Source organism: Podarcis tiliguerta, assembly GCF_965153285.1.
Source record: "Podarcis tiliguerta genome assembly, chromosome: 10".
Lineage (NCBI taxonomy): Eukaryota > Metazoa > Chordata > Lepidosauria > Squamata > Lacertidae > Podarcis > Podarcis tiliguerta.
The window spans coordinates 72905765-72931143 of NC_139543.1; the positions used below are offsets into that span (position 1 = coordinate 72905765).

Below are 25379 nucleotides of genomic sequence, written 5' to 3' on the forward strand. Positions count from 1 at the left end.
AGTTGGAGAACAGCCTTGACCAAAGGTGTCATGGGCTTTGAAGACACTCGAACTCAGGACGCAAGGGACGCAAGGGAGAAACATCCTAAGAGGAAAGCACGCTTGGCAAATCCACACCGGGATCAACTCCTGCCCGGAAACCTCTGTCCCCACTGTTAAAGGCCGTGTGGATCCAGAATTGGCCTCCACAGTCACTTACGGACTCATTGTTAAAACCGTGTTTATGGAAGACAATCTTACTCAGCTACGAGGGATCGCCAAAGAAAAAGAACAAATTGTGGTGCCCAGAAGTGGACGCAGGACTCCAGGTGTGGCCAGACCAAGACAGGAGACAGAAGCCCCATTGCCTTGATCTGGTCACTCGACTTGATGCTGAGCAGAGCTGCCTCCCTGGCCCATCCCTCACATCCCGCCTGCCTTATTATACAGCCCTGCTCACCTGCATGCGCAAGGCGTGGGGGGCTCAATTTAGCATCTCCCCCCACCAACCCTGCGGGGTTCAAAATGAGCCGGGCATATTTTGCACTCGGCTCTCAGTCCCTTGTGACCAAGGGAAGATGCCTGGCTGCCAGGATAGCGCCTGATATCTCTGCCGTATCTGGAGGTGCATGCTTGGGGATCATCGGATCGGGGTCGTTTTTACACCCTGTAGCATTTTATCTGTTATGTTTTATCTGCGCCGTCAGAATGAATTTCTGAAACCAAAATTATTTTTCTGGGCAAGCTGAGCAGGAGCAGCGAACAACATTGAATTGTTGTCGCTTCCATCTGCCCACAGTTTTGAAGGATATTCCCACGTTATGGATGACCAGTGTCACCATTAAGAGAAAGAGTCAATCAATCTTTTGAAAAATGAGACTTTGGTTCCCAGTATGTTTCTCAGCACAATTCAAAGTGTTGGCGCTGACCTCTAAAGCCCTAAACGGCCTCAGTCCTGTATACCTGGGGGAACGTCTCCACCCCCATCATTCTGCCCGGACACTGAGGTCCAGCTCCGAGGACCTTCTGGTGGTTCCCTCCCTGCGAGAAGTGAGGTTGCAGGGAACCAGGCAGAGGGCCTTCTCGGTGGTGGCGCCTGCCCTGTGGAACACCCTCCCATCAGATGTCAAGGAAATAAACTACCATCAGACTGTCAGAAGACATCTGAAGGCAGCCCTGTTTAGGGAAGCTTTTAATGTTTGCTGTTTTATTGTGTTTTAAATATTCTGTTGGGAGTCGCCCAGAGATGGGTGGGATATAAATTATTACTATTATTAATAGTTGTTGTTGTTATTATCTGGTCTGGCCTTGGTTGAATTCTGTCCATTGGGGGCAGAAAATATTGACAGTGCTGGGGGGGGGGAGCTCCTGTGCTCCAGCTTTCAGCCTCCTGATCCCCTGACCCCTCCTTTCTCCCCCAGCCAAAATAGGGCCCGCTGCTGCCCTGGGCCTCCCTCTCTAAGCCCCATTACTCACGCCGGCTGCCCATGAATGGCTTTGCATCGGTTGCCGTGGGGCCCCTCCAGACCTTTTGTTTTTTTTGGGGGGGGGGATGGGGTCAGAGGCTGCCAGGGAAAGAATCCCTGAATTAACACCTGGGGTTTGGCTTGGGGAGTCCACCCGCCCTGGGGTCTCGAGCCCTAAGCACACACACACACCCCGTTCTCTCCTGGAGCAGCCACGCTTCTAGGTGCCCCCCTCTTGCCCCCGGGGTGTGTGATGCCCCTCCTGGGGTGCCCTCTTTCAATCCACATCAGAGAGGGCTCTTGAAGGCTCCCAGCCGCAATGGCTCATCATCATCATTTCTAATTTGTATACCGTCTTTCTATCTTGCAATGCTCAAGGCGGTTTGCAAGCTGAAGAAACAAAAAATGTACATCTTATAACAATCCAATGCAATACAAAAATGTGATAATAAAACATAACTTTAAAATAGGCAGCCTACATCAAAAAAGTAACATTCAACAGCGGAGAGGGTTCTTGAAGGCTCTGCCCTGCGCAGTCGGAAGCAATGGATGCCGCCGGGGGCCGGAAAGGGCCGGACCCCGGGGAGAGGGCTGCTCTCGCACTCGGATCCTGCTTGCGGGGTTCCCATGATGGGCCTCTGGTGGGTCACTGTGAGAAAAGGGTGCTGGGCCAGATGGGCGCCTTTGGGCCGGATCCTGCCCCAGTGCTTCCCATGCTCTTATGTCTTTTATTATTATTGTTGTTAAGTTTCTTTTACAACACACACACACACACAGCCATAAAACTAAACATCAAAGTAATAATACACAATCAAACAACAAACAGCAAACAAATGAATACAAATAAAACATAATGACATACAGAAACTTGCACAGATCAAATAGTCAACAATGTAAATATATATATATATATATATTTGCTTTCGTAGATTTTCACGGGTACAGGAATGCAGGTTTTGGTGTCCTCGGGTGTCTTCCCGTGTAAAAGTTGGGGTGTCTAGGCGACGTTTCGACGAGGTCTCACTCGTCATCTTCAGGCTGGTGCTTTCGGCTTCTTGTTACTGGAACAGAGCAGGATCTCAGTGTTTGAGTTCCTATAAATACTGTTGAGGAGGTGTGGTGTATAGCCTCCAATGTTCTGGGCAGAGAGGAGGTTCCCAGGCTAGTGTGCCTTTTCTTCTTTTGTTCCTTAATTACTTGAGGGATATCTTGAGTGATTTCTTGAGTGATTTCCTGAATCCCACTTAGGTGGGTCATTAGGTGTGGATTAGTTGCTAAAGCCTTCGTGTCTTGAACTCTTGAACTTTGTGAAGAGTTTTTCTGAGAAGATGGCTGTACTGCACTTGGTTGTGCTCTGGCTTGGCTTCGTGTATAGGGGCGAGCTGTGGTTTTGTGGCCTGTGCCAGCCAGATCTGTGTAGGGATTGCAGGGGGGTGCAGCATCCGGAGGTGCCACCCTGGTTTGGCTACTGGATGGTGTCTGTAATTTATCTGTGGAGAGGGTCTGGGTTTGGGTCTGGTGTGGTTGGTTGGTGATGGCGTTCTGTGTGCCTCTGGATCTGGTGTCAGATTTTGTGGGGAGGGCTAATTTCCAGATGTCTGGCAAGCGGGATGTGTCGTCACGCTTGTTCATGTTGTGAGGGTGTTTCTCTATCTCGATGGCTTCCATGATTATTCTCTTGTGGTGATGTTCCATGTTAAAGAGCAATTTGGAATCTGCAAAATTAATTTCGTGTCCTGTTTCTTTCATGTGTTGGAAAAGAGAGGAAGTTTTTTCTTCTTTTTTGACGGCATTCTTGTGTTCTGCGATCCGTGCATTTATTCGTCTGTTTGTTTGTCCAATGTACGTGGCTGGGCAGACTTTGCAGGGTATTTCATAGACCCCTTGGTTTTCCAACTGAATTTTATCCTTGGGGTTTCTGAGGATATTGGCTATTTTTTGGTTGGTGCAAAAGGCTGTTTTGATATTGTGTTTATGGAGGATTTTGCTAATTTTATCTGTAGTGCCCTTGATATAAGGAAGGAGGGCTATGCCATTGTTTTCTTCTGTGTCTTGGTTTTTGGGGGGTGTTTCTTTTTGGATTAGCTTCGTAACCCTGTTTTGCTGGTATCCATTGGCAATTAACACATTTGAGAGATTCTGTAACTCAGTTGTCAAGTGGTCTTCGTCAGCCAGGCGTTTGGTTCTGGAGATGAGAGTCTTGGCTACGGAGTTTATTTGTGCAGGGTGGTGGTGTGATTGTGCATGTAAGTAGCGGTTGGTGTGTGTTTTTTTCCGGTAGATAGTGTGTCCTAGGGAGCCATCAGGTTTTTTGTAGATTAGGACGTCAAGGAAGGGAAGTTGGTTGTTGGCTTCTATTTCCATAGTGAATTGTATTTTGGGGTGTAGGCTGTTGAGATGTGTGAGGAAGCTATCCAGTTTTTCCTTCCCGTGTGGCCAAATTACAAAGGTGTCGTCAACATATCTGAGCCAAAGTTTGGGTTTGTGTTCTGACTTGTCTAAAGCATTGGTTTCAAAGTGTTCCATGTACAGGTTAGCGATGACCGGTGAGAGGGGTGATCCCATAGGTGCTCCTTCTATCTGTTTGTATCTTTGTCCATTGTGGATGAAGTACGTGTTGGTTAGGCAGTGGTTGGTCAGGTCCAAGATGTATTCGGGGGGATTGTATTTGTTTTGAATGGCTGTCAAGGCTTCATTAATGGGCACTTGTGTGAAGAGAGATACAACATCGAAGCTCACAAGTAGGTCATTTGGTTGTAGGTTTTGCTTCTTTATTGTTTCTATGAACTGGAAGGAGTTTGGAACGTGTGAAGAGATGGATTCTGCATAGGGCTGAAGTTGCTTGGCGAGAAATTTAGCGAGATTTTGTAGAGGTGAGCCTATGGAGCTGACTATTGGTCTGAGTGGTGTTCCTTCTTTGTGTATCTTGGGGAGGCCGTAGAGTTTGGGGCATCTGGATGATTTTTCTCTGGGGATGATTCTTAGCTGGATTTCTTCACTGATAGGAGAGGCTTTTATTTTGGATTTGGTGGTTTTTTCCAGATAGGTGGTGGGATCTGTTTTTATAGGTTGGTAGGTAGGGTCTTGGAGTAGATTTGATAGTTTTGCTTGGTAGTCCGATGTGTTCATCACAACAGTGGCATTACCTTTGTCTGCTGGGAGAATGATTATGTTGTTGTCTTTCCTCAGGTTGGTGAGTGCTTTCTGTTCTTCTTTGTGTAAATTGCTTCTGGGTGGTTTGCTGGAGCAGAGGATGTTGGTGACTTCAAGTCTGATTTTATTGGCTTCATCTGGATTGATTTTGGTTAGGCTAGCTTCGACTCCGCATATGATGTTTTCCGTGGGGATGCGTCTCGGGGCGACTGCAAAGTTGAAACCTTTGGAGAGTACTTTGGTTTCAGTTGAGGTGAGGATCCTGTCTGATATGTTATGTACTGTTTGTTTCATGGGTTGTTGTGGAGGGTGGCTGGGCTTCTGGCGTTTCTTCTGGCGTAAAATTTCAATACTTCTTTTCTGGCAATTGACTTCCTTCACCCTAAACACGATTCTCTTTTCGTTTTTGGTAAACTGTTTCCTTCTTAGTTCATTATTACCCCATTTTCTTTCTGTTTTTAGCTTTTATACCATAATACAGTGGTACCTCGGGTTACGTACTTAATTCGTTCTGGAGGTCTGTTCTTAACCTCAAACTGTTCTTCATCTGAAGCACCACTTTAGCTAATGGGGCCTCCCGGTGCTGCCACGCCACCGGAGCACGATTTCTGTTCTCATACTGAAGCAAAGTTCTTAAGCTGAAGCACTATTTCTGGGTTAGCGGAGTCTGTAACCTGAAGCATCTGTAACCTGAAGCGTATGTAACCTGAGGTACCACTGCGTCCCAATTATGATGTACCATACTTCAGACACAGGTGGCACTGTGTGTTAAACCACAGAGCCTAGGACTTGCCAATCAGAAGGTTGGCAGTTCGAATCCCTGTGACGGGGTGAGCTCCCATTGCTTGCTCCCTGCGCCTGCCAACCTAGCAGTTCAAAAGCACACAGTGCAAGTAGATCAATAGGTACCGCTCCGGTGGGAAGGTAAACGGCGTTTCCGTGCGCTGCTCTGGTTCGCCAGAAGCGGCTTAGTCCTGCTGGCCGCATGACCCAGAAGCTGTATGCCGGCTCCCTCGGCCAATAAAGCGAGATGAGCGCCGGAACCCCAGAGTTGGACACGACTGGACCTAACGGTCAGGGGTCCCTTTACCTTTTACCTAAAACATGCCATATTACTTATTATCAGGATTGATTAGAATAGAAATAGCATTTATGGGCAGTACATTCATATTGTATTTGTATTTGGTTTGAGCAACAGTCTGGCGGCAGAATTAAAGAGACTCAGACCTTGAAGGCCAGCCCGTGGGAAGCCACACAAAATTTATAATTGGCTATGTAATTGATTTGTGTTTGAATTGGTATTGCTATTTGGTATTAATATAATATGGCACAAACTGGATTTTTGTACAGTCGTACCTCGGGTTACAGACGCTTCGGGTTGTGCGATTTCAGGTTGCGCACCGCGCCGAACCTGGAAGTACTGGAACGGTTACTTCCAGGTTTCGGTGCATGCGCAGAAGCGCTAAATCATGTTTTGCGCATGTGCAGAAGTGCCGATTGCAACCCGCGCATGCACAGATGCGCGGGGCACGGGTTGCGAACGTGCTTCCCGCACGGATCACGTTTGCAACCCGAGCGTCCACTGTAATTGAAAATAAATAACAATTATTTAACTAAAAAAAGGAAAGATTGGTAGAGGTGGGTGGGGCCCCCGGAGGTCATGCATTCCAACCCGCCGTGATGCACCGATTGCCGCTAACCGCCGTCCGTTCCTTTCTCCTCAGTGATTTCCTGATCCTCCCAGGCTTCATCGACTTCACGGCGGACGAGGTGGTGAGTTCGAGTTCTGCCTGGGGCAGCGCCGTTTGCTGGGTGGGGCTGCCTGAGGGGTCCCAGGGGGCTGAGTCATGCGGCTGCTCCCCTCTCCCCTTGGTGGGAGCTGCAAGGGGGCTTTTCCCTAGCCAGTCACCTGAGACCCCCCCCCCCTTTATGAGCTGCAGAGCAGCACAAATATACAAGCCATTGGCTCCCCTCTCTGAATTCCCCAGCCATCCCTCTTTCCATGTGGGTCACGACGCCCCCTAACCTTTCCCTTCCTTCCCAAAGAAATGAGCCCCCTGGTGTAGGTGTTGGGAATTATTTTGCTCTTCTCTCTTTTGCAATATTTTGGTGATTTTACTATCTGGTTTTCATGGAATCGTAGAGTTGGACGGGGCCCTCCAGGGGTCATCCAGCCCGACCCCCTCCAATGCAGGAATCTCCACTAAAGCATCCCTGACAAACGATGCTCATCCCAGCTCTGCTGGAAAACCTCCAAGGAGGGAGAGTCAGATGGCTCTTTTGTGATTAATAATAATAATAATAATAATAATAATAATAATTTATTTATACCCTGCCTATCTGGCTGGGTTTCCCCAGCCACTCTGGGCGGCTCCCAACAGAATATTAAAAACACGAAAAAATATTAAAAACACGAAAAAATATTTAAAACACAATAAAAAATTAAAAACACGATAAAAATAATAAAAACATGGTATTTCTGTACATTCTGTGATACAGTGGTATATGTGTTTTCTTTTTATATAACTAGGCAAACTTTCTTTTCCTAAAAAAAAGCAGAAACAGGCTTCGAATACACCATAAAAGGGGGGGGGGTATACCTGGCCCCCGCAGGGTTCGCCTTGCGCTGTTTGGGACCCCGCCAGCCGCTCCCCACCTGACCTCCAGCTGTGCTGCCCAGGGCTGGGCCCTCTAAACATCTGGGAGGGGGCACCGGTTTGGGGAGCGCTGGCGTGGCGCAGCCTGGGCTGGGGGTGGGGACGATGCCGGCCCTGTGGAGATAAGCTCGTCAAGGCTAATTAGGCCAAATGGAGCCGGTGCCTAATCGGCTGGCCGGGACGGTGAAGGTCAGGCGGGCGGCCGAGGCGAGAAATGCTGGGGGGGGAAGGAGCCCTCTCCCTTGCGGTGCTACAGTTCCCAACGACCCCAGGAAACTAGGATTCTTTGCAAGGGACGAAATGAGAGACGCCTCCAGGTGGGAATTCTTCAAGGAATATTTCAAAAGCAGTTGCTGCAATCTCAGTACGGCAGCCGCCTTGGAATAACTTTGGTAAATACTATACGTTAAGAGAAATAGATAGGAGCAGCCTTACTTAAAATGTGTGACATTTTAATGTATTTTTAGTCTTTGTTGGAAAAGTGACTGAGGAAGCCCAGCCAGATAGGCGGGGTACAAAGAATAAATTATTATTATTATTATTATTATTATTATTATTATTATTATTACTACTACTTTCGTAATAATAAAACAGACAAATTTAAGCAATGAGTTTATTAATATGGTGGGAAATTGGACAGGACGGGAAGTCGTATGTCTATGGAGAAAATTTATCGTTTGAAAACCCCCCCCCTTCGGCCCTCCAGATGTTTTGAGACTACAATTCCCATCATCCCTGACCACTGGTTCTGTTAGCTAGGGATGATGGGATTTGTAGTCCCCAAACATCTGGAGGGCCAAGTTTGGCCATGTCTGCCCATAAACTCATCCCCGGCGCATGCAAAAAGCAATTATTGAGAACATTATTATTCACATGACCTACTAAGGAAAATAACCACACAATAAAAAATAAAAATAAAAAATGAGTTTCCCCTTTATTCAAAGTCCAATGGAAACTATTGAGCGCAATGAATTTGACAGAACGGGTGAACTTTATCTAGGGATATCGGTTTTTTAAAGTCAGAGAGCCATCGAAAACTTCAGGGAAGTTTTTAATGTGTGACATTTTGATGTATTTTTAAACATTTGATTGGGAGCCGCCCAGAGTGGCTGGGGAAACCCAGCCAGATGGGCGGGGTACAAATAATAAATTATTATTATTATCATCATCATTAACACCCCCAGCACCTCCCTGCCGCCCCCATGCCTCTTGTCACCCCCCGCCAAGGTTCTTGCGCTGCCTTCCAGGGGGCGAGAGCGCCCACTTGGAGAACCTCTGGTGCTGAGTGTCACCTGGCCCTCTTGTGGCTCTTTGGGGTTTGGGGGCGCCCTGGGGGTTGGGCCGGATGAGCCTTGGGGTCTCTTCCATCCCTCCACCCCCCTCTCCCTCCTCCGCAGGACCTGACGTCAGCCTTGACCCGCAAGATCACCCTCAAGACGCCTCTCATCTCCTCCCCGATGGACACGGTGACCGAGTCAGACATGGCCATTGCGATGGCGGTGAGTGGCCGTCCCCAGAGAGGGGGCAGGGCCTCCCAGGGGGTGGGGATGGTCCCCCCACTCTGTTTCCACGTCTTCCCCCCAGCAGGAGCCCCGGGGAGGCAGTTTTGCCCGTGGGTCTGGGGCAGTGGGGTCCAAACTTTTTCCAAAGAGGGCCAGATTTGATGAAGTGAAGGGCCAAAGAAAGGATTGAAATGGGTGACATTTGAAAGATTTTACCCCACAGTTGGTTGTTGAGCTTTTTTTAAGTTGGTGAGGTTTATTTTAGGATTTTACCCCAGGAAATAAATTGACACGGGGGGGGGGGCTGGATTAGACCAACTGGTGGGCTGGATTAGGCCCCCCAAAACAGACTTTGCCTGGAGGCATTCACACAGACACACAGATTTACTGGTATGACGCCCTTTCCATGGTTAAAAGGGGGCTCAGTGTGGGGAGAAAACAGCACCCAGAGTTTAGGAGTGGGGTGGGGAATCTGGGGGGCTGGGACCTGGGAGAATGCAGCCCCTGTGACTTTGCCCCCCCCCGCCCCGCTTGTCTCCCCCCTGCAGCTCATGGGCGGCATTGGGATCATCCATCACAACTGCACCCCGGAATTCCAGGCCAACGAGGTCCGGAAAGTCAAGGTGAGCGCCCGGATTTGGGGCTGGCGAAGGGCTCCGTATTGGGGTGGGGCCAGAGCCGCGAGGCCGACCCCAGGGTAGTCGGGGGGAGAAGGACCACTCCTGCCCCCTGGCTGGCCGAAAAAGGAAGGAAGGGTTTGTAAGATGATGCCTGGCAGGGAGGAAGGGGACAGCCGGGGAAAGTTTTTCTCGCTCTCCTTTTTTAAAATTAGGTTTTATAATTTTATATGCAACACAATCATCATAAACACAATTTAAAAATTCATAAATCCAAATCCCTCCCCCCCCCTTGACTTCCAGCAACCTTCTCTTCTGGTTCTTTAAATATTTGCTCCTTCTGCTTGCTTTGTTTACCTTGATTTTAAAAATCTTCCAACTAAATATTCTTCTATTCTTACCATTTTTATACTATATCTTTCCAAATTACATCTTTGTTGTTTTCCCAATCGTTGCTCCTTGATTTACACACTTCCCCCCTTGATTGTAAGTGTTTACTCAAACCCCGCTAGTGAGTCCGTTTCCTGTAAGCACATCGTAAACGGTTCCCAGTCTTCTAAAAAGTCTTTACTGTCCTTGTCTTTGAGTTTTCCCGTCAGCTTCGCCATTTCGGCGCAGTACATAAGTTCCGCTTGCCACTCTTCTTTCATTGGCATCTTGCCATCCTCCCATTTCTGGGCTAGTAAAATCCTAGTCGCTCTCTTAAAATACCAGAATTCGCAGGCCTCCAATGGAACTGAACGCTGGGAGGTTCAGGGCAGGTAAAATAAAGCCCTTTTTCGCAGAGCAGAGTTGAACTGCGGAACTCCCCGCTGAAGGATTGCTTTAAAAGAGGAATGGACACATTTATGGAGGGTGTGAACTGTGTGTGAGACACGCAGCCTGGAGGAAGGCAGGGTGGGCTTGCAGGTGTTTCCTGGTGCCACCCCAGTTTATCCCGGGGGGGGGCGTGTCCCTGGCCTTGGATTCTCCTGGCGCAGGGATTGGCAAGGTTTACGATACGATGTGATAATCTTTATTGTCATTGTCCCATACAGAACAACGAAATTGGGGGGGGGGGAATCTACATACGACATTCAAAACCAACAAGTCTGCTATCCCAACCTGGTTAGCCCCCTAAAAACTCTGATACCCCATTTTTAAATACAAGATACTCACATAAAGACTACCTTAAAGTAAAGGTAAAGGCACCCCTGACCATTAGGTCCAGTTGCAGATATCTCTGGAGTTGCGGCGCTCATCTCTCTTTACTGGCCAAGGGAGCCGGCGTACAACTTCTGGGTCATGTGGCCAGCATGACTAAGCCGCTTCTGGCGAACCAGAGCAGCACACGGAAACGCCATTTACCTTCCCGCTGGAGCGGTACCTATTTATCTACTTGCACTGGCGTGCTTTCAAACTGCAAGGTTGGCAGGAGCAGGGACCGAGCAACAGGAGCGCACTCCATCACGGGGATTCGAACCGTTGACCTTCTGATCGGCAAGTCCTAGGCTCTGTGGTTTAACCCACAGCACCACCCGCATCTAAAGACTACCTTACACTGCGTTTAAAACCAAAACCGCATTTGGATAGAAACTGTTTCTCAGGCGGCTAGTCCTGGTCTTTATAACCCTGGACCTTCTTCCAGAAGGCAGAAGCTGAAAGAGATCATTTTTGGGGTGCACACTATCCTGCGCTATCTCTGCAGCTTTCTTATGGCACTGCCTGGAAGTGTAGATTGGATCCAAGGTGGGAAGAGGGCACCCAATTATTCTCTCCTCTCTCTGCAGAAATTTGAGCAGGGCTTCATCACGGACCCGGTGGTGCTGAGCCCTGCGCACACGGTGGGCGACGTCTTCGAGGCCAAGATCCGGCACGGCTTCTCGGGCATCCCGGTCACTGAGACGGGCAAGATGGGCAGCAAGCTGGTGGGCATCGTCACCTCCCGGGACATCGACTTCCTTTCCGAGAAGGATTACGGCATCGTGCTCAGCGAGGTAGGAGCCAGGTGCCCGCCTCCCTTGGCAGCAGCCAAGACGAAAGGGAAGGAACGGGCGTAGAGCTGGGAGGGAACCCCAGGGGTCATCCAGTCCAACCCCCTGCAATGTGGGTCGGGGGGAAAGAGGGCACAGCTGCTGAAAAAAAGGATCTCTCTTGAATTTCTGCCACTGCCTTGAATTCGTGGGGAGGTCTCCCGTCTCCTGCTCGGCACCCAATTCAAATGCTGCCCTTGTGTCTTCCTCCATCCTCTGAGAAGATTCAGGACAGACAAAGAAAGTCCTTCTTCTTCATAATAATAATATTAGAATAATAATTTATTATTTATACCTCACCCATCTGACTCGCCACTCTGGGCGGCTTCCAGCAAAATATTAAAACACAATAAAACATCAGGCATTAAAAACTTCCCTAAACAGGAATGCCTTCAGATGCCTTCTAAAAGTCAGATAGCTGTTTATTTCCTTGACATCTGGTGGGAGGGCGTTCCACAGGGCGGGCGCCACCACCGAGAAGGCCCTCTGCCTGGTTCCCTGTAGTTTCATGTCTCACAGGGGGGAACCGCCAGAAGGCCCTCGGAGCTGGACCTCAGTGTCCAGGCTGAATGATGGGGGTGGAGATGCTCCTTCAGGGATACTGGGCCAAGTTTAGCGCTTGAAAGGTCAGCACCAACACTTTGAAGTGAGCTTGGAAACGTACTGGGAGCCAATGTAGGTCTTTCAGGACGGGTGTTATGTGGTCCCAGCGAACGCTCCCAGTCCCCAGTCTAGCTGCCACATTCTGGATTAGTTGCAGTGTCTTGGGAGATGCATAGGGAAGTTTCTCAAACTATACCTGGAATGGAGGCACGGCACATAGTCCAACTGTGGAATTCCCTCCCACTTTGAGGCCGCGAGGGCCACCAGCCGAGAGCCCTTGAGAGGAAGGTCAGGCATGATCACTTTGATGTGCTTTCGAACTGCTAGGTTGGCAGGAGCAGGGACTGAGCAACGGGAGCTCACCCCGTCGCGGGGATTCGAACCGCCGACCTTCTGATCGGCAAGCCCAAGAGGCTCGGTGGTTTAGACCACAGTGCCACCCGCATCCAGGAGATCTAGAGGCGCCCCCAAAATGCCCGGTCCCAGTTTTCTTGGGGTGGCCAAACTGGCTCTGTGTGTGTTTGTGTGTCTGGGGCCAGTTCACCCCAGACAGCCCCCTTTCCTGCCCCCCACGCAGGTCATGACGAAGCGCAACGACTTGGTGGTGGCCCCCGCCGGAGTCACGCTGAAAGAAGCCAACGAGATCCTTCAGAGGAGCAAAAAAGGTACGCGGGGGGGGGGGGGTAGGGTGGGTAACCCTTTCCCCCCATGGACCCCTAAGGCTGGCTTTGCTCTGCCCTCCTCAGTCAGAGCCGGTAATCTGGGCCGGTTCTGCTGCAGGAATTAGAGCAGAACCTCCACCCCCTGGGGCAGTCTACCTTTGGGTACCAGGCGGTGGGGAGCCAGAGTCAGGCCCCACTTGCAGTCTTCCTCCCTGGTTGGCCGCTGCCAGAGCAGGGTGCTGGGCGGTTTTTTTATATATAACATTTTTTATTAATTTTAACATATAAATTATAAAATGTACCACAAATCTTATCACTTATACTGTCTTTTTAGACTTCCATCAGCACCTCTGATGATCCACCGTTTTAACCACTTCTTATGCATTTCTTAACTTTATATTGCCGTTACATCTCTTAACAAATCAGCCTCCCCCTTCTCCATTATTACAATACTTCTAATAATACTCCTCACAAAACTTCTTGCAACCCTACAAACGTCGTCTGTTCTTCACAAATACTTTTCAAATAGTCCCTAAATTTACTCCAGTCTTCCGTTAATTTCCGGTCTTGCCGGTTTCAAATCCTTCCTTTTAGTTTATCTAATTCTGCATAGTCCATTAACTTCATCCTCCATTCTTCAATCGTCGGTAACCCTTCTTGGTTCCATTTTTGGGCCAATAATATTCTTGCTGCTGTTATAATAATAATAATAATAATAATAATAATAATAATAATAATAATTTATTATTTGTACCCCGCCCATCTGGCTGGGTTTCCCCAGCCACTCTGGGCGGCTTCCATAGAAACAAAAAATACAGTAAAATATCACATATTAAAAACTTCCCTGAACAGGGCTGCCTTAAGATGTCTTCTAAATGTCAGGTAGTTATTTATTGCTTTGACATCTGGTGGGAGGGTGTTCCACAGGGTGGGCGCCACTACCGAGAAGGCCCTCTGTCTGGTTCCCTGTAGCTTTGCTTCTCGCAATGAGGGAACCACCAAAAGGCCCTCGGCGCTGGACTTCAGCGTCCGGGCAGAACGATGGAGGTGGAGACGCTCCTTCAGGTATACTGGGCCGAGGCTGTTTAGGGCTTTAAAGGTCAACACCAGCACTTTGAATTGTGCTCAGAAACGTACTGTTATTGCATATAAAAAGAGCTTACATTCCTTTCTATTTATGTCACTCCCCACAACGCCCAATAAAAATGCTTCTTTATAAATGTATATTTCAACATTTTTTTCAACTCATTCTATATCATCTCCCAAAAGCATTTAACTTTTTTACATTCCCACCACATGTGATAAAATGTTCCCTCTTTTTCTGGCTGCTGGGCGGTTTGGGGCCCCCTTGGGCCCGATCCTGCCGCCAGGCTCTCAGCTGCCCTGCCTCCCTCTGCCCTCCTCCGCGCAGGGAAGCTGCCAATTGTGAACGACGTGGACGAGCTGGTGGCCATCATCGCCCGCACGGACCTGAAGAAGAACCGCGACTACCCTCTGGCCTCCAAAGACTCCCGGAAGCAGCTGCTGTGCGGGGCGGCCATTGGCACCCGGGAAGACGACAAGTACCGCCTCGACCTCCTCATGCAGGCGGGCGTCGACGTGGTCGTGCTGGTGGGTGCCCGCCTCGTCTGGCTGGAGGGCTGTGGCTCCGGGGGCAAGGATGGTCCTCTGTGCTGAATCCGCAGAGGCGCTTTTTCGGAAGGGCTGGCTCCCCCGTCCGGTTTTGCACCTGGAGAATAAGACGAGTACAGTGGCGCCTTGGTTCTCAAACACCTTGGCACTCAAACAACTTGGAACCCAAACAGTGCAATCCCGGACGTCAGTGTCCCGGTTTGCGAACTTTATTCGGAAGCCGAACGTGCTCCGTTTTGAGTGCCGCACTTCTGTTTTGAGTGGAAACAAAATAAAATTAAATAAATAAAATTAAAAAATTCCTTCCAGTAGCACCTTAGAGACCAACTAAGTTAGTTATTGGTATGAGCTTTCATGCACACTTCTTCAGATAATTTTCAGATAATTTCCATTTCGCGTGTTATACTGAGGTCTGTCTCTTTTTGCTATTTATTTTGTGTTTTTGTGGCTCTTGTTTTTTGTTTTTGTGACTGTGTGGAACCCAGTTCAGCTCCTGACGGATTGATTGCGTGACTGCAATACATTGTTTATTGCTTTCATTTTATGGATCAATGGTCTCGTTAGATAGTAAAATTCATGTTCAACTGCTGTTTTGGGGGTTGTTTCTAAAAATCTGCAACGGATTAATCCATTTTGCATTGCTTCCTGTGGGAAAGCACGCCTTGGTTTTGGAACGCTTTGGTTTTCGAACAGACTTCCGGAACGGATTACCATATATACTCGAGTATAAGCCGACCTGAATATAAGCCGAGGCACCTAATTTTAGCACAAAAAAACTGGGGAAATAAGCCGAGGGGGGCTTTTTCAGCATAAAAAATATGCTGAAAATGTTGGCTTATACTCGAGTATATACAGTAAGTTTGAGAACCAAGGTACTGCTGTAGCTGCCTTTGCAAATTGGGGGCAGCCTATGAAATGTTAATTATATGCACCTCCCAGGAGCTTGAGGGGGTGGGCCTGATTCTGCCCTTCTGCCATTCAACCCCCACCACAACCCTGCGAGGTGGGCTGGGCGCAGGAAGGCAGCGTCGGGCCTCCGAGGCCCAGTGGAGATTCGAACCCTCGTAGAATCCTAGAACGGTAGAGTTTGGAGGGACCCCCAAGGGCCATCTAGACCAGCCCCCCTGCAATGCGGGAATGTTAACAGGCTCTTCTCTTCTCTTTCCTTCCCCCCCCCCAACCACCAAAAAAAAGGACTCATCTCAGGGAAACTCCGTCTATCAGATCGGCATGATCCACTACATCAAACACAAATACCCAGATCTCCAGGTCATTGGGGGCAATGGTGAGTATCTGGATGGCCTTGGCAGGGGAACAGGATTCCCCCCCCCCCCAAGAACACTGTTCTCCCCCCCCCCTTGGGGTGGTTGGGTGGGGAGTTTCAGCCGAGGTAATAAAGCCTGTTTTATTTTGCTCGTTGGTCAAATTTCTGGAGGGGTGGGGGAATAAAGGAGGAAATCGAAACAGAGAGGTTCAGCTGCGATCCTGTTTACTCACGAGTAAGCCCCAGGGACTTCAGTAGGGTTTGCTTCTGAAAATAAGGATAATAATTTTATTTTTATTTTTTTATGGTTATACATTCAGATACATATTTTTTCCCTTTTCCCCCCCAAATCAGTAAAACTTTATTCTATTTCCATTCTTCGCCGTTAACAGAGAAATTGGAGAAAAGCAGTGTTTGTTTTACAAAGACAATGCATCTCCCAGAGAAGAAAAACCCTAAATTGATAATAGAGGTAACATGGGGGGGGGGGGACCACAATACTGCCCTCTATTCAAAGAAAAAAACTCCTGATCTTTTTGGTTACTTAGACCAATCATTATATTTTTTCATACCTTCCAAGTTATACAATATATAATATAAGCATCTCTTTTTAATTACATATTTTTACCTTATTCCTACCCCTATGATTTCCCTCCACCTTAGCTCATCTAAGGTATTGTAAATATTGTTTGCATATCCCCCCTTAACCATCTTTCCATATTTTATCCTTAACTTTACAAACTTCAGTCAACACATATTGTTACTATGGTTTCTGAACGACATTTCGCCATATATTCTTCCACACATTCCCATTCTTTCCTCAGTGTCAGGCCCGATGGGAATCTGATAGCTGCTAGAATACCAATAGCTAAAAATGGGGAAGGGGACATTGTCCCCTCAAGAGTAGAGCAGCAAAACGAACCTTGTGAATTTATAGAGTTGGCCATATGTTTATTATTCCTAGTCCCTAGCCGCTTCTGAGTAGACCTGCAAGCGTAGAGCTGGACAGGGACACCCCAAAGGCCATCTAGCCCCCCCCCCCAGCCGGCCAGGTATTTCACAGGTGCCTTTGCTTTCTCCCCTATTGGATGCACAGTGGTGACAGCAGCGCAGGCCAAGAACCTCATCGACGCTGGCGTGGACGCCCTCCGGGTGGGCATGGGCTGTGGCTCCATCTGCATCACACAGGAAGGTGAGTCCCGGCTGGGAGCGGGTTCGAAGGTTACCGAGAGAGGGAGGGAAGCTCCCAAACGCTGCGCCCTTTGAAAATATATATACTGTATGTTCTGCTCTATAAGACGCACCTTTTCCCTCCTAAACAGTAAGGGGAAATGTGTGTGCGTCTTATGGAGCGAATGCAGGCTGCGCAGCTATCCCAGAAGCCAGAACAGCAAGAGGGATCACTGCTTTCACTGCGCAGCGATCCCTCTTGCTGTTCTGGCTTCTGGGATCAAGAATATTTTTTTCTTGTTTTCCTCCTCCAAAAACTAGGTGCGTCTTATGGTCTGGTGCGTCTTATAGAGCGAAAAATACGATCTTGGCTATCTATACAATTTTGTCATCACCACAGCCATTTTAATTGTAATGTTTAATATTTAATATTAACATTTAATGCTGTACTGTTTTAACACTTGATTGGGAGCCGCCCAGAGTGGCTGGGGAAACTCAGCCAGATGGGTGGGGTATGAATAATAAATTATTATTATAATTATTATTATTATTATTATTATTATTATTATTATTATTATGCTTCAAAAAAACCAAAATATAATATAGATCCCCAAACCACCCCCCACCATGACTTCCTTTTCTGGTTTTTGGGCATATTATCTCTCCCTGCTTATTGGTTATTTCATATTCTTTAAAAATTTTTTTAAAAAAATTATTATTCTCCTATCCTTTTAACATGGTGTTTCTATATCTGCATTTGTTTTGTTAATTGCAAGTGTTTAATCAAACCCCGCAACCAAGTCCATTTCTTTACGTTGATTCTGCAGATAGGACATAAACGGTTCCCAGTCTTTCTTAAACTCTCTGTTGTCTTTGTCTCAAAGCCTTTCCATTCATTTTGCCATTTCCGTGTATTATTCCGTCGCTTTCCCCTGCCATTCCTCTTTGGTTGGTATTTCAGCGCTCTTCCATCTTTGCGCTGGCAAGATCCTAGCCGCAGTGGTAGCATATACCAGCTAGACTGGTGAATGGGAGCGGCCACCAAGACCACATAACACCGGTCTTGAAAGACTTACATTGGCTCCCAGTCCGTTTCCAAGCACAATTCAAAGTGTTGGTGCTGACCTTGAAAGCCCAAAACGGCCTCAGGGACCCAGTAGACCTGAAGGAGAGTCTCCACCCCCATTGTTCTTCCCGGACACTGAGGTCCAGCGCCGAGGGCCTTCTGGCGGTTTCCTCCCTGTGAGAAGCCAAGTTACAGGGAACCAGGCAGAGGGCCTTCTCGGTGGTGGCGCCCGCCCTGTGGAACGCCCCCCCCCCCCGATGTCAAAGAGAAAATTAACTACCAAACTTTTAGAAGACATCTGAAGGCAGCCCTGTTCAGGGAAGCTTTTAATGTTATTGTATTTTAGTGTTTTGTTGGAAGCCGCCCAGAGTGGCTGGGGAAACTCAGCCAGATGGGCGGGGTATAAATAATAAATTATTATTATTATTATTATTATTATTATTACATGAGCAGTTTTTTCTCCAGCTGCACCCTTTCTTCATAGCTCCATCCCGTAAGCCCCAGAACCTATTTCCGTTCCCAGGGGTAAGGCAGTTAAAAGAGGCCACCTCTGAGCATATGCAGAGGGCAGTTCCTTCAAGGCGAAGTAACCTCCTGGGATTTGAGGAGTCTCAGATGTTTCCCTCCCTGCTTCTCCCTTCGCTATCTCTGCCACGTAACCTGAACTTGCTTTTTTCCTTCTCCCTCCCCGCCCCCTTCCCTTTTGTGTCGTGTCTCTAAATACAACTAAATCACCATTTAAACCACACACCCTGGCAGCTCAGAATTTCGGGGTCCTCCAGGAGGCTGGCCCCCTGGCAGTGACGGCCCCTCTTCCTTTTCTCTCTCCTGGCCAGTGATGGCGTGCGGCCGGCCCCAGGGGACAGCAGTCTATAAAGTAGCCGAGTACGCCCGCAGGTTCGGCGTACCGGTCATTGCCGACGGCGGGATCCAAACCGTGGGCCACGTGGTCAAGGCGCTTTCTTTGGGAGCCTCGACAGGTGAGCTGGGAATCCTGTCGCCATCACCATCATCATTAATAACATTATTATTATTATTATTATTATTATTATTATTATTAATAGTAATAATAAAATGCATGCTGGTGGCCTCCTCCTCCTCTGGCTGAGCTGACGCCTCGCTCTGTGTCTCCGTCGCTGATGCTTGTTGATTTTTTATTTTTAACAATTCATAATAGAAAACTTAATGTAAATGGAAAAAAGAGGCAAAAACAGAAGAGAAAGGGAAAGAGAAGAGAAAGAAGCGGGAAAGGAAAAAGAAGTCGTTAAAAAGAGGACTTCTGATTTTCCATCTGCCGGTTGTTTAAGACATTCAGTCTATGACAACATTCATCTTCTCTGCTATCTGTTAATTGATTTTTCTTTTACGTCCAAAGGCATTCATTTCCTTTTCTCGCGGAAAATCCAAGAGGGGTTCCCAAATTAGGTTTATTCTCGACAAATGTCAGGCATGTTTTTTCTTTAATGTCCCCTTGGCCTCCAGTAATTCCCACCCCCAGGCCTCCAGATTGGGAATTTGTAAATTCTTCTGCCCGTGTTTAAGTCTCTCCATAATATTCTGTCCTTCTTTTCTTGTTCTATATCCTTGAATCTGTGCCATAGCTGTCAATGTTTCCCCCTTTTTTAAAGGGAAATTCCCTTATTCCGAATAGGATTCCTCGTAAGAAAAGGGAAAAGTTGACAGCTATGATCTGTGCCCAGCTCAGTCGATTCCAATTCCAGTCCCTGTTCTCTTCCCATCTCCTCTCCTTCCCTGGAGGTTTTTGAGCAGAGCATGACCATCAGTCATGGATGCATTAGCTGAGAGTCCTGCATCAAAGGGGGTCAGAATGGATGACCTTTGGGCGTCCCTTCCAGCCCTAGGGCAGCACTGCCCACCAGTTTGCCCAGTCCTCTTCCCCAGCCGCCTGGGTTGGTGTCCCCCAGCTCCCCCCATGCACTCTGGCCCTGATCCCCCTTTCTCCCTCTCCCCCAGTGATGATGGGCTCCCTGCTGGCTGCCACCACGGAGGCCCCCGGCGAATACTTCTTTTCGGACGGGGTCCGGCTGAAGAAGTACCGGGGGATGGGCTCCCTCGACGCCATGGAGAAGAACAGCAGCAGCCAGAAGCGCTACTTCAGGTACGGAGTGGGGCCACCTGGCACAAGGGGCGGGCAGGGAGGCGCGCTCCTGCCTTGGCTTTGCGCAGGCCGGACGCGGGCGCATTCAAAGGGACAGCGGCTTCCAGGCAGGGGCGGAGCAAGGGGGCGTGCGGGGGGGGAGTGGCCGCACCAGGGGACATCCTTTTTTCTTTTGAATAATTTTGATTGAAAATTTCAGCATAACAATTGATCAAAGGCAAATCATCCTCATTGCCTAGCAATGTCTAGGCAACGCAACAACCATGTCCACATGCGATAAACAATCTTTTATAGAGTTCCTTCAAACCGTAACAAGTCTAAAATGAAATCTTTAGTCTCAAAGTCTCTGAAAAGCTTTAAATGAAGCGAGGTCCCAGACTTTGTGCGATGACAGACAATCTGTGAAGCTCTGTGTCTCCAGCAAAAATGATGTCCAACGCTGAACAGTGATTCCAGATATTGACTGCTGTTTCATAGAATTCTTCATCAGCGTGGTGGGAGGATATAGAATTGCTTCATAAACTGAAAATAAAATTTACAGACTAGGGGAGTCGCAGCAGAGAAAGATCCCCCAAAATGGGGTCCTCCAGATTAATTTTTTTTAATGCAGCCCCCATAAAGCCCGACTCAGATGAGGTCCTTTTTTTCTTAACAAAACCCATTTTAAAACCTTCTTCATCTTATTACAAGTGACTTTAGAATGTTATACTAATGTAGAGATCGATACACAAAGCTTGTTATGATTCCTTAAATTTGTATTTTTTAATTTTGGAAAAGATTCTTTACTGCAAAACAATTTACTTAAAATGTAAACTAAGCCAAAAGGAACACAAGCAAACCATAGGCACTGACTAACATCACATCATTTGACATTACATACCCTTTGAATTCCAATTCAGTTCATTGTATTTTTTATACTAATCTATACGCACTTCATTATTTATTATTCTTTTCTGTTACTTATAAAGATTTTTTTTTTTGCTTTTATAATTTCCTTAAACTTCAAGATTCAATCCAAATCTGTCAGGAGATTTGTGTTATCACGGTGCTTTCAAATATATTCTTTGAATATTGTCCAATCTTTACTGGCTTTCTGGTTAGAGTTTCCTCTTATTCTCCCAGTCCTCTTTGCAAGTTCTAAATATTCTATCATCTTCGCTTGCCAGTCCGTTTTTGTGAGGATTAAGTCGCCTTCCCAGTTTTTTTGCTATTAAAATCCTCGCCACTGCGGGTGCATACAGAAAAAGGGTTCTGTAGCTTTTTTTGTATACCAATGGGCATCATGCCTAATGCAAAGGCTTCAGGTTGTTTGTTTTAATCAGAAGATCTTTTTGATTTCATTATAAATTATGTCCCCAAATTTTTGTATGAGAACTGATACGAAAGAGGCCTCCCAGTATTCTCACAGGCCCATATAAGATCAGCGTTGGGCCTGATGAGCATTTACGGTCCCCAACCCAAATCCTGCAGAAAGCCATTGAATTCAGATTTTAATTCTGTCCCAATTCATTTCTAAGAGGTGATTTAATTATTGTTTGATTTTATATCAATGTTTATATTGGATGTTAGCTGCCCGATCTCGGCCGGGGAGGGCAGGATACAAATAAAAGTTGTTTATTATTATTAATAATAATAATTATTATATTTGTATATACTGCCCCATACCTGCAGGTCCCAGGGCAGCTATATTATGGCCACCAGCATGGCGTTGTGATGTATTTGGGGTTTCCTTCCTGCATAACGCTTGGATTTGGCTAAACCCTGGGATACCCAGAAGGGGACAAGGCAAGGCTGCCCCCCCCCCTTGACTTTGGCCCTGGAAGAGCTGCTCAGAGATCTTAGGAGACAATGATGGAAATAAGGATGTAATCAGAGACATACAAACTAAGGGCATTGTCAGCTTTGGAAAACCCCCCGCGGGGAGTAGGAGCCCTTAGGGATAAATAAAACACTACAGTGGAACCTCTGCTTAATGGACATCATCCGTTCCGGAGCTCCGTCCGTAAGTTGAGCCGGGGGGCTGGTAGAAGCGCCGTTGTGTGCCGGCTCATTCGGCGGCAGTGTGTTTCTGCGCATGTGCAGCTGCTTCTGCGCACGCGGGTTTGCCGAGGTCACAACTTGTATCAGGCCCAAGCAGAGGCGGTCGTAAATAGAGGCTCCACTGTACAGTTATACCTCGGGTTACAGATGCTTCAGGTTGCATGTTTTCGGGTTGCCCACCGTGTCGGACCCAGAAGTACCGGAACGGGTTACTTCTAGGTTTTGATGCATGCGCAGAAGTGCTAAATCGCACTTTGTGCATGCACAGAAGCGCTGAATTGCAACCTGCACGTGCGCAGACGTGGTGCTGCGGGTTGTGAACGTGCCTCCCACACGGATCATGTTTGCAACCTGAGTGTCCACTGTACTTAGCAATTGATAGGTATTTTTATTCTTCCAAATTTTTTTGGTTTTGCTGTTTTCTTTTCTTTTTCTCTCTCTTTTCTTAAATGTTTTTATAATGTTGCACTATTTTAGTGTTGTTAGCCTCCCTGAGCCCGGCTTCGGCTGGGGAGGGCGGGATATAAATAAAATTTTTATTCTTCTTCTTCTTCTTCTTCTTCTTCTTCTTCTTCTTCTTCTTCTTCTTCTTCTTCTTCTCTTTTTCTCTTTTCTTTCTCTTTCTCCCCCCCCCTCTCTCCTTTTCTCTCTCTCTCTCTTCATTTATTCTCTGCAATGTTACCATATTTATATTCATATTTATATAGTTGGCTTAGATCTTGCAACAATTTTATTATGTGCATTGTAGTCATTATTCCAATCTAAGAATATGCCACGTCAGACAAGCTCATTTTCCCCCCTTTGATTCCTGCTCCACCCCTTGTATGTACAGAAATTTGGGGGGGGGGGGGGAGGGAAAAAAAAAGAGTTTGGTACGTTAGCAGGTTTTCAGATTAGCCATCAGAAGGTTTGATGGATGGGAAGAGAGAATGTGGTTGGCAGAAGCCGGGGGTGAACTGGGGCTCCGGAGACGGGCACAGTGACCCACGCAGCGTCTCCTCCTTCCTTTTCAGCGAGGGAGACAAGGTCAAGGTGGCGCAAGGCGTCTCCGGCTCCATCCAGGACAAGGGCTCCATCCAGAAGTTCGTGCCCTACCTGATCGCTGGCATCCAGCACGGCTGCCAAGACATTGGCGCAAAGAGCCTCTCCATCCTGAGGTGAGTCCCTGGGGTGCCCTCTCTCTCCTCGCAGGGGGGTCCGGGACAAGGGCCGGATTTCGGTTGGATGCGGCCCTCAGCTCCTGAAGGTAACGGGGCCCTTTCCATGTCCAGCTGTCCTTTGCCCACAACAAATGGACCCTGTTTTCTGTGTCAAATAAATGCTATACAGTATGTTCATTGATGGACCTCGTAGGTATCTAAAGCCATTGGCACATCACAGAATAGGTATTTTATCAAAGTAATTGTTGAACTGAAATACAATTAAGAAGTATACTAACAGTGAAATACAATTAAGAAGAAGTACAGTGGTACCTCGGGTTACAGACGCTTCAGGTTATGCGATTTTGGGTTGCACACTGCGCTGAACCTGGAAGTACCAGAATGGGTTACTTCTGGGTTTTGGCGCATGCGCAGAAGCGCTAAATTGTGCTTTGCACATGTACAGAAGCACCGAATAGCGACCCATGCGTGCGCAGACGTGGCACTGCAGGTTGCGAATGCTGCGGGTTGCGAACGTGCCTCCTGCACGAGGTTCCACTGTATATTAATCGTGCAATGATTATTGAGCTCTAACTTAAAATGATTTTTTATTCATAACAAACTTAACAATGCAAACACATTGGCATTGGGCAATGACAAAAGTTCCTTTAGAAACACAATTTGCAAAGACTTATAATCTAGTCTCTAGAAACTTGCTATAACGTGAAATAATGATAGCAAACCAGGGATATTTTAGGGAGCAGGCTAGCAGGCGGGGCCCATGACTTACATCATAGGAGCCGACACAACACGAAACACTGTCACTGTATGTAGATTTGATTTTATTAGCTTTTTTATCTTATATTTTGGAAATGTACTTCCAGTTGTTGTTTTCCTTTCATTTTTTGGGGGGCCCCCAAGAGAGTGGGGCCCTAAGCTACAGCTTGTTTAGCTCATACGGAAATCTGGCACTGTGCGGGATGCAGACTTTTGGAAGGGGGGGCCTGGCGCCGATTCGTCTCCCCACAGCCCCCTGCGTTGCAGTTGCCGCTCCTTCAGAAGTGGGGGGATGTGCTAGCGGCCACTGATCGCCTTCATACCCCATAAATTAGTCCAGTCTTCTTTTAAAGCCACCCAGGTTTCTGGCCATCGCTGCCTCCTGCAGCAGGGAGTTCCACAGTCTAGCTCTGCGCTGTAAGGGGAGAGATGGCCCTTCTCCCTTATTCTGGCACGGGAAACTTGGAGGAGGTTTGACCAGGAGGGTGAAAAGGGGATCCCAGGCCCCTCGCTGTGGGGTGGCTGCTCAAGCGCCGTAGGGAGAGCGCATTCTGCCTGCTGGCAGGCTTCCCTTGAAATCTCACAATGTTTTGGCAAAGTTATTTTCCTTTCCGCGCAGAAGGTGGGCGGAAGGTGGGAATAAATGGCAGCTTTTTCTCAGCTGCCAACGCCAACCCAGCTGTCGCCCGTGCGACTCAGAGGAAACTACGTCAAATGGTGTTCCGCTGGAGAGGCAGCTTATGAGCCACTTCTGCGTTTTTAAAATCGCACCCGACTCCTAGTTATTTCGGTTTGGTTATTTATAGATGGTTTTCCTTCCTTCCTTCCTTCCAACCAGATTTCCAAGAGAAGAAGAATCCCACAAAATATCCCTTAAGCCAGGCCTAGGCAAACTTCCAGATGTTTTGAGACTACAATTCCCATCATCCCTGACCACTGGTCCTGTTAGCTAGGGATGATGGGAGTTGTAGTCCCAAAAACATCTGGAGGTCCGGAGCTTGCCTATGCCGGCCTTAAGCCAACTCTGCCAAAAAGAGAACAACCATCCTGGAGACTTTAGCTGAGATTCGCGCATTGAAGGGGGTTCGACTAGATGACCCTCGTGTCCCTTTCGACTGAGATTCTATGATGCTGTTAAGAATTGCATCGGTGAGCCCCCTGGGTGCTGGAGATTTTGCTGGATCATGCCCGTCTCGTTCAGCATACTGTTCCCGCAGCGGCTGACCGGATGCCCCAAATGGAAAACCCGCCAGCAGGATTCGAACACAAAGCCTCTGAGGGCGCATTCGGAGAAGGGTCAGAACGCGAGAGGGGTCTTCAAAAGTCTCCAGGGCCGGCGGCCTGTCTGTCACAGATGGACCAGGCTGTCTCTTTTTAGTTTTCCAAATCGTCTTGGGACCACAGTTCCCAGCATCCCTGACCACTGGTCCTAGAGATGATGGGAGCTGTAGTCCAGCAACCGCTGGAGATCCGAGTTCCGGGTACCCTGGCTTGAAGGGAAAGCGAGCAAGAGGCGAGCAT

At 47.8% G+C, this 25379-nt stretch overlaps 1 protein-coding gene across 5 annotated transcripts in view; it reads left to right on the top strand.

Annotated features, from left to right (window-relative positions):
* Window positions 1–25379, top strand: part of IMPDH1 (inosine monophosphate dehydrogenase 1) — a 63165-nt gene that overhangs the window by 30689 nt on the left and 7097 nt on the right. For 3 of the 5 annotated variants that reach the window (XM_083402161.1, XM_083402164.1, XM_083402163.1), the window contains exons 3-13: window positions 6323–6371; window positions 8653–8754; window positions 9306–9380; window positions 11144–11350; window positions 12567–12654; window positions 14063–14262; window positions 15478–15568; window positions 16644–16739; window positions 18620–18763; window positions 19758–19902; window positions 22956–23099. In XM_083402161.1, the coding sequence (XP_083258287.1) occupies window positions 6323–6371; window positions 8653–8754; window positions 9306–9380; window positions 11144–11350; window positions 12567–12654; window positions 14063–14262; window positions 15478–15568; window positions 16644–16739; window positions 18620–18763; window positions 19758–19902; window positions 22956–23099 (1341 nt within the window). Of the gene's footprint in view, window positions 1–6322; window positions 6372–8652; window positions 8755–9305; window positions 9381–11143; window positions 11351–12566; window positions 12655–14062; window positions 14263–15477; window positions 15569–16632; window positions 16740–18619; window positions 18764–19757; window positions 19903–22955; window positions 23100–25379 lie in introns of all 5 variants that reach the window. The other 2 variants (XM_083402165.1, XM_083402162.1) reach the window with 1 other exon arrangement.